General features: G+C 38.6%; 1 protein-coding gene across 1 annotated transcript; it reads left to right on the top strand.

The window, feature by feature from the left end:
* Positions 1 to 1,412: 1,412 nt before the first annotated feature.
* On the top strand, positions 1,413 to 3,293 carry LOC126583606 (probable xyloglucan galactosyltransferase GT17). Its single transcript, XM_050248095.1, has one exon. The coding sequence runs from the start codon at positions 1,562 to 1,564 to the stop codon at positions 3,086 to 3,088; it is 1,527 nt and encodes a 508-aa protein (XP_050104052.1). The 5' UTR covers positions 1,413 to 1,561; the 3' UTR covers positions 3,089 to 3,293.
* The last annotated feature ends 5,886 nt before the right edge of the window (positions 3,294 to 9,179 follow it).

Below are 9,179 nucleotides of genomic sequence, written 5' to 3'. Positions count from 1 at the left end.
GAAATCAATAGGACTAAAGCCTAACTATTACATTGGCATCCTCTGCTAAAATATTAAATAAGAATTCAGGACCTAATTCATCCCAGCCAAATCTCCCGCCATGCTTAACAACGTACGCCGCGATCGAATGGGCAGCACGATTGCATTGACGAGGGGTAAAGCAAAACCGTACCACCGGAAAAACACAAGTCATCCTCCAAATATCTTGGATATAGACCTCAAGCTTCACATCAACTGTCGTCTCCTTATTGAGCATATTGATCAAGCCTTTAGAATCCGATTCCACCACCAAACATGTACTTCCCGCCCAAACCTCACTCCCTACCACCGACTCCAAGCCCCGTCTAATTGCCTCTGCCTCCGCCATAATGGCGTCCCTGAACCGTTCCCCTCCCATTCCTCCTGCGAGCAAAGGAAGACCGGCAAAATCCCTAAGGACCCACCCAACTCCTCCCTCTCCCGTGGCCTTTTTCCAAGCAGCATCACAATTCAACTTCAACGTACCAAACAGCGGTTTTTGCCACAATAGTAGCCCTACCTCTTCTCTCCTTTCCCCCACCACGATACCATCGCCATGCCTCACCCCTCCCTCCCCGCTACCTACCCTACGTCCCCCCCGTACCCTATCCCACCTATCACTGCCCAAAGCCCCAGTGCCCCCTTCCGAAGTATCCGAAGCCGTTCGAAACTCCTCCACATGCCGGTGCCAAAGCTCCACAGCCACCCGTGGCTCCGTCGTCACCCCCTTGAAAACCAAGTCATTTCTGCACTTCCAGATACGCCAGAATCCAAAAACCACCTGTTGCAAGATCAAATCCGCATCCTCCACATTCTCCAGATGCTTCACAACCAACTTCCAACCCTCCAAGAAATCCTGGACATCCAAAGCCGCCATATTCAATTGCATCGACGTTCCAAACCAAAAGCTACAGCTAAACTCACAATTAAAGAATAGATGAGCCTCAGTTTCATCATTGACTCCACACAGCTCACATCTATTTAAAATATGAATTCGCCGACGTTCCAAATTATGCCTTACCGCCAACGCCCGCCTACCAGCCTTCCACATAAAAAACTGGAGCTTTGGCAGAACATCGAGAAGCCAAATCGTCTTCCACAACCCCCCCAAGGAACCCATAGAACTCGACATCCCCCTCCCTTTCCTAGCATTATTCAAAACAAATACTTTTAAGTTCAATTTTTGAAAATAGTTTTACTAAACAAATTTTTTTTAGCTTCAAACTCAAAAACTACTTTTAAATTAAAAAAAAAAAAAAATTCAAGTCCAATACCGAACGCCCTTAATTTCCTGATAAGTTTCTCGCCAAAACTGCTGACTATTGCCACTTTGTGGCCATGCATTAAGCTAGCTTTGAATGCTACGCTTCTTTCCTTTCCTTTTCCTATTCGGAGAGAGAGAAAGACAGACAGCACCTAATGTTCCTAATTGACAGTCTTCTCTTTCACTGCTGTTTCAATTAGCCCTCCATTAACCCAATCAATGCTCTCTCTCTCTCTCTCTCATTAATTCCAAGTCGTCGTCTTCTTGTTCTTGTACTCCATGTTTTCTAGAAGGCAAAGTCCTCCGAGTCCTCCACGGACTGATGACGAGAAAGAGAAACACTACTATTACTCCAACAACAAAGACACCCACTTTAACAATCCCCACCTCCGATTTGGTGCCTTGGTTTTTGTCTTTCTCTCTCTTTGGCTTCTTCTCCTCCTCATTTGGTTCCCTCCCAAAACCACACCCATTGTTGAGCTTGATGTTGATCTTGTCCAAAAACCACAGCAGCAACAAAATGTCCACCACCATCTCATTCACAAAACCCAAAATCCTAACCGCATCAATACTAGTACTACCGCCATCGCCGCCGCCACCACCACCACAAAATCCCCATTTACGGTTCCTACTTGCTACCCAAGCGTCTCGGTGTACGTATACCCTTTGCCGGCCAAGTTCAACCTCGGACTACTGGACAATTGTCACATTCTAAACGTGTACACCAACATGTGTCCCCATGTGGCGAACCGCGGCCTTGGCCAGCCGCATCCCCAATTGGGCTCCGCCGCCTCCTGGTTCGCCACCCACCAGTTCATTGCCGAGATGATCTTCCACGCACGCGTGGAAAATCACCCCTGCCGCACTCTTGATCCCGGACGTGCGACCCTCTTCTACGTCCCCTTCTACGGCGGCCTCCACGCCTCCAGCAATTTCAAGGAAGCCAACCTCACCGCCCGTGACGAGCTCACCGTTGACTTGGTCGATTACGTTCAGTCCCAGCCTTGGTGGAAGAGGCATAACGGTAGGGACCACTTTATCGCCCTGGGGAGGACCGCGTGGGATTTCATGAGGGCCGCCGATGGTCCTGATTTCGGGGCCAACTCCCTCCTCAACTTACCTGCCGTCAAAAACATGTCGGTGCTGACTGTGGAGAGGCATCCTTGGCAAGGTTCAAACCAACACGGCTTGCCCTACCCTTCATATTTCCACCCGTCCACTTGGCAGGAGATGGTGGCATGGCAGAACAAAGTGAGGGAAATGGAGCGAGCCCACTTGTTTTCTTTCATCGGTGGGCCCCGAAAGGGATTAGAAAAAGCAGCCGTCCGGAACGAGTTCATACGGCAATGCGGTGAGTCAACTCGGTGCATGCTCTTAAAATGTGGCTCTGGGGCTAGCAAATGCCACGAGCCGAGCGAGGTGCTAAAGGTAATGTCCGAGTCGCAGTTTTGCTTGCAAGCACCTGGTGATTCGTTCACTCGGCGGTCGACGTTTGACTCGGTGCTCGCCGGCTGCATACCGGTGTTCTCCTCGCCGCACACGGCGTACACTCAGTACAAGTGGTTTTTACCTGGTGACGTGAGCACGTATTCGGTTTACATTGAAGAGAAAAGTGACGCGAGTAAGAGAATCGAAGAGGAGCTGCTGAAGATTCCGAGCGAAAAGGTGACGGCGATGCGGGAAAAGCTCATAGAATTGATCCCAAGTCTCACTTACGCGCATCCGAATGCGACTAATCTTGGGTTTGGGGACGCCGTGGACGTTGCACTTGCATCGTTGGCCAAGCACATCCAGACAGTGATATGATTAATTAATTAATTAGATATTGGATGATGAGAGCTGGATTTTGATGTGTATTAACTATTACCATTGAGAGAAATCCTGCCGACAGTCGCGTGTGTTTATTGAGTGTTTGTCCAATAAAAAAAAAACGTCTTTGACTCATAAAACTAGTGGTTTGTGCAGCTGAAATGTTTGAAGATGCACTAATAACATGTCAAATTATGCTCCATTACAATTTTGTTTCGTGGTGCTCTAGAAGATTCTGACTTTCTGTAATTATTGAACAATGATTTGAGTTCTAATTTCATATCATAGAGAAATTTTGTGGAATAAAAATTAAATAAAGTATAAAGTAACATGCATGTATGTCCAACGTGTTGAACAATTGGCATGGGGAATCAAATCATATTACAGTATATATTCAAATTAAAGTACTTGTTTTGCCGACACAAAATTAAGTAAGGTTTATTATAACAACCAAAATATAGAACAAGAAGAATTGGACAGCAGCTCGTATCTCTATTTTATTACAAGGTATTGGGACGTGGTGCTTAACATCATATAATAAAAAATAAAAACGTTTGTAAGGGTAGACAAATGAATAAAGAATAGCAACTCCTGGGTGATTCATATGTATGTGACTTCAAAAACAAGCATCCAAGGGGCAACAGCAACACAAGGCAGCACAGCATCCCTTCCAGAAGCCATCGCCCTCGGACTTGGTTTCTACAGGTAGTGCATCACGAGCAGAAGCAGCTCCTCCTCTCGTGGGATAACAGGCAGGCGGCGGTGCCTGCACATAATAAGGGCTCGTTGCCGTTGAATAAGGTAGCGGAGGGTTTGCCATTGCCATAGTGGATTTACTACTTGAACTCGTCGTTGAATTATCGAATAAGAAGTGAGACGAATATTAATTGCTAACAAAATTTAATCGACGGAGTTAGCTTGAAGAAATTAGTACTTGGCAAAGTTTGTGATATTGGGTAGTTGATGATCGAAGAACCGCAATAACTTGTTCTCAATACTTTTGTACTAGAAGATATGTAGGAAAGAGGAATCACATAACAACCATCTTACCAACTCCTCAAATTAATTAAGAACAAAAGATAGGGAACAAAAATACATTTGTTAGATATTGATACTTGTACAAATTAAATGTTCATCATGTATATTCATATGCAACCATTCGTAGTGAAGTAAACCTTTTTTTTCAATGTCAAATGTATAGAAGTTAAGGGGTCATATATGATAAATTGTTAGTTTTTAGTTCTAGTTTTCAAACTTTTCAAGTAGGGGTCATTTGCTAGCAAGAGTTCTTCCGCTGGTTTCTAGACATTAAGTTACATGCATTACTGAATTAGAAGCATTACGTCACATCAACAGGGACCCTTATATAAAGTACATAACCCTAAGGAGTCGTTTGTTTGCGCTCACTAAATAGGACTGGACTAGACTAGACTAGCTGTTAGTCTAATACTGTGTTTGTTCCGTGCTGGGATTAACATTAATGAGACTAAGGGAGACTCGCATGGACAAAACCCTTCACTAAGAGAGCTTAGCAAGACCCCCCAATAACCATGAGACTACTAAGACCTCCCTCTGCTCTTCTCCCTACGTTGCTTGCTTTTTGTCCTCACTCCTGCCAAATCACACCACCAGACCACCACACTCTCCCTCTCTTCTCGTTTGCTACTCGACTATGACGATGGCTCCCTGGGTGAGCAAATCTAGATTACCGTTCACCCAAAGCTCGATGCCGACGCCGATCTGCGCATTCGCGCTCGCCCACACCATCTGCAAATCCAAGCCATCACCGTCTTTCACTTCCCCGACTCCACAAACCCCGACTTGTCGCCTATCAGCTCGCTAGGCATCGCTGCAAGCCAATTCCGCTGCTCCACAGACTTGCGGCTCCGATTGAATCCACAAACTTGGAAAGCTCTCTCCAATTGGGATGTTGCACCAAACAAAAACCTGAAAAACCAAGCTCAATTCTTCGTTTTGTAGAAAAAAATTTGGCAATTAATCGTAAAAAAAAGAGGGAAGGAAATGAGAGCATGGGACGAAGAGAACGAGGGAGATAAGGAGGGAGAAAATGATGGAGGCTTCCAGTGAGAGGGAGAGTTTTATTAGAATAAAAAAGATAGAATTAATTAATATAATATTATTAGATATGAATTAAAAAATATAACATTGTAGTTTGTTATTATCCTTCTTTTTAGTCAAACACTGCACCAAATGTTTCACTAAGTCAGTCCAGCTTAGTCTAGTCTAAGCCAGTCCATCTTAGTCCCAGAAGCTAGTCCAGTTCGAAATAATCCGGTGCAACAAACACCCCCTAATAGTATAGGCCTATCATCGGCCATTAGGAATCCTTACGCATCTAACTTCCTTAAATTAAGTCCAAATAGAATAGGAAACATCTTTTCCCATATGTTAGGTATATGTGTCATGTGGCAAATCAATTAACAATATGTAGAGTAATTTAATTTACTCATAAGATATGCAAAGTCCATTGTCCTATCAATGTGGGACATTGTCAATATGCTTGGCAATTCCTGACACGATCCGATAACCCGACACAACACGAGGTTAACAGATGTTCGGGTCGATACACTAACTAATCAGGTCGTTATCGAGTAACTCGATAAGCACCTGTTAAGATAACGGGTTGGTTCAGGTATACACGTAGGTAACACAATACACAATAAGCAAAATATTAATTTTATAATTTTATAACCCTAAAAAAATACTATAATAATTATATATATTAATTTAACAATTTTATACCCCTAAAAACTATAATAATTATATATATATTAAATTAAATATTAAAAATTGGTGACCATTGGATCGGCTTAAATATATATATCATTCAATTTCTTAAGTGTTATACATACAAAATAAATAAATTTACATCTACTTAATAAATATATATATATATACACACACCATTGAACTTGATGGGATACGAATTCTACGAAACTAATTTCAACGATCTAACCGTCAAATTTGTTTGTATATGCTTCGAGATTGCATCAACAAAAAAATCACAAAAAAAAAACATTCAGAGATCAAGTAACGGGACAAAACTTTTGGACGGTTATCAACGAAAAATCACGATTTAACGGTTACTTTATCTCCAATTTTGATAATTTTTTACAGCTACACTCCTTGACCCTATATGAATACAATGAATGACCTCGATCTTCAATTTAAAATATTTACACAAGTGGATAGTTAATGAAAGTATGAATAAACTCTTAAGTGTTAATGGATCTATTGTTTTGATGGGATATACATTCTACGAAACTAGTTTCAACGATCCAACCGTCAAACATGTTTGTAAATACTTCAAGATCGCATACGCCAAAAATTGCAAAAAACAAACATTGAGAGATCAAGTAATGAGACAAAACTTTTCGACAGTTATAACGAAAAATCACGATTTAACGGTTATTTTAACTCCGATTGTGATGGTTTTTTACAGCTACACTCCTTGACCCTATATGAATACAATGAATGAATTCGATCTTCAATTTAAAATATTGGTTATCAACAAAAAATCACGATTTAACGGTTATTTTAACTCCAATTTTGATGATCTTTTACAGCTACACTCCTTGACTCTATATGAATACAATGAAGGAATTCAGTCTTCAATTTAAAATATTTACACTAGTGTATGCCACAAAATCTTATGTTATACTTAATTAAAGTATGAATAAACTCTTAAGTGTTAGTGAATCTATCGTTTTGATGGGATACACATTCTACGAAACTAATTTCAACGATCCAACCGTCAAACTTGTTTGTATATGTTTCAAGATTGCATATGCCAAAAATGGTAAAAAACAAACCTTCAGATATCAAGTAACGGAATAAAACTTTTCGACGGTTACCAATGAAAAATCACGATTTAACGGTTATTTTAACTCCGACTTGGATGATTTTTTTACGGCTACACTCCTTGACCATATACGAATACAATGAATAAACTTGATCTTCAATTTAAAATATTTACACTAGTGGATACCACAAAATCTTATATTATACTTAATGAAACTATGAATAAACTCTTAAGTGTTTGTGAATTTATTGTTTTGATGGGATACACATTCTACGAAACTAGTTTCAAATATCCAACTGTCAAACATGTTTGTATATACTTCGAGATCGCATACTTCAAAAATTGCAAAAAAAATAATCATTTAGAGATCAAGTAACGAGACAAAACGTTTCGACGGTTATCAACGAAAAATCACGATTTAACGGTTATTTTAACTCTGATTTTGATGATTTTTTACAAGCACACTCGTTGACCATATATGAAGACAATTAATGAATTCAATCTTCAATTTAAAATATTTACACTAGTGTATGCTACAAAATCTTATGTTATATTTAATGAAAGTACGATTAAACTCTTAAGTGTTAGTGAATCTATCATTTTGATGGGATACGCATTCTACGAAACTAATTTCAACAATCCAATCATCAAACTTGTTTGTATATGCTTCAAGATCGCATACGCCAAAAATCACAAAAAACAAACATTTATTGATCAAGTAACGGAATAAAACTTTTTGACAGTTATCAACAAAAAATCACGATTTAACGGTTATTTTGACTCCGATTTTGATGATTTTATTACAGCTACACTCCTTGACTCTATAAAAATATAATGAATGAACTCGATCTTCAATTTAAAATATTTACACTAGTATGTTATACTTAATGGAAGTATGAATAAACGTTTAAGTGTTAGTGAATCTATTGTTTTGATGGGATACGTATTCTACGAAACTAGTTTCAACGATCCAACCATCAAACATGTTTGTATATACTTTGAGATTGCATACGCTAAAAATTGCAAAAAAAAAAAAAAAAAACATTCAGAGATCAAATAAAAAGACAAAACTTTTCGACGATTATCAATGAAAAATCACGATTTAAAGATTATTTTAAATCTGATTTTGATGATTTTTTACAGCTACATTCCTTGACCCTATATGAATAAAATGAATGAACTCAATCTTCAATTTAAAATATTTACACTAGTGGATACCACAAAATCTTATGTTATATTTAATGAAAGTATGAATAAACTCTTAAGTGTTAGCGAATCTATCGTTTTGATGGGATACACATTCTACGAAATTAATTTCAATGATCCAACCATCAAACTTGTTTGTATATGCTTAGAGATCGCATACGCTAAAAATCGCGAAGGACAAACATTCAGAGATCAAGTAACGGGACAAAACTTTTTGATGATTATCAATGAAAAATCATGATTTAATGGTTATTTTAACTCCAATTTTGATGATTTTTTACAACTACACTCATTGACCCTATATGAATACAATGCATAAACTCGATCTTCAATTTAAAATATTTACACTAGTGGATACCATAAAATCTTATTTAATGAAAGTATGAATAAACTCTTAAGTGTTAATGAATCTATTGTTTTGATGGGATACGCATTCTATGAAACTAGTTTCAACGATCCAACCGTCAAACATGTTTGTATATACTTCGAGATCGCATACACAAAAAATTGAAAAAAACAAACACTGAGAGATCATGTAACGGGACAAAACTTTTCAATGGTTATCAACGAAAAATCACGATTTAACGGTTATTTTAACTCCGATTTTGATGGCTTTTGACAGCTACACTCATTGACCCTATATGAATACAATAAATAAATTCGATCTGCAATTTAAAATATTTTTACACTAGTGGTACTTAATGAAAGTATAAATAAACTATTGTATTAGTGAATCTATCGTTTTGATGGTATACGCATTCTACGAAACTAATTTCAACAAACCAACCACCAAACTTGTTTGTATATACTTCAAGATCGCATGTGCCAAAAATTGAAAAAAATAAACATTCAGAGATTAAGTAACGGGACAAAACTTTTCGACAGTTATCAACGAAAAATCACAATTTAACGGTTATTTTAACTCCGATTTTGATGATTTTTGACAGCTACACTCCTTGACCCTATATGAATACAATGCATAAACTCGATCTTCAATTTAAAATATTTACACTACTAGATATGATCAATGAAAATTGAGGATTTTGTAAAAGGAATAAC

This window comes from Malus sylvestris, chromosome 1 (genome assembly GCF_916048215.2).
Source record: "Malus sylvestris chromosome 1, drMalSylv7.2, whole genome shotgun sequence".
NCBI classification, from domain to species: Eukaryota; Viridiplantae; Streptophyta; class Magnoliopsida; order Rosales; family Rosaceae; genus Malus; species Malus sylvestris.
This window is presented reverse-complemented; position numbering and strand designations above follow the sequence as displayed.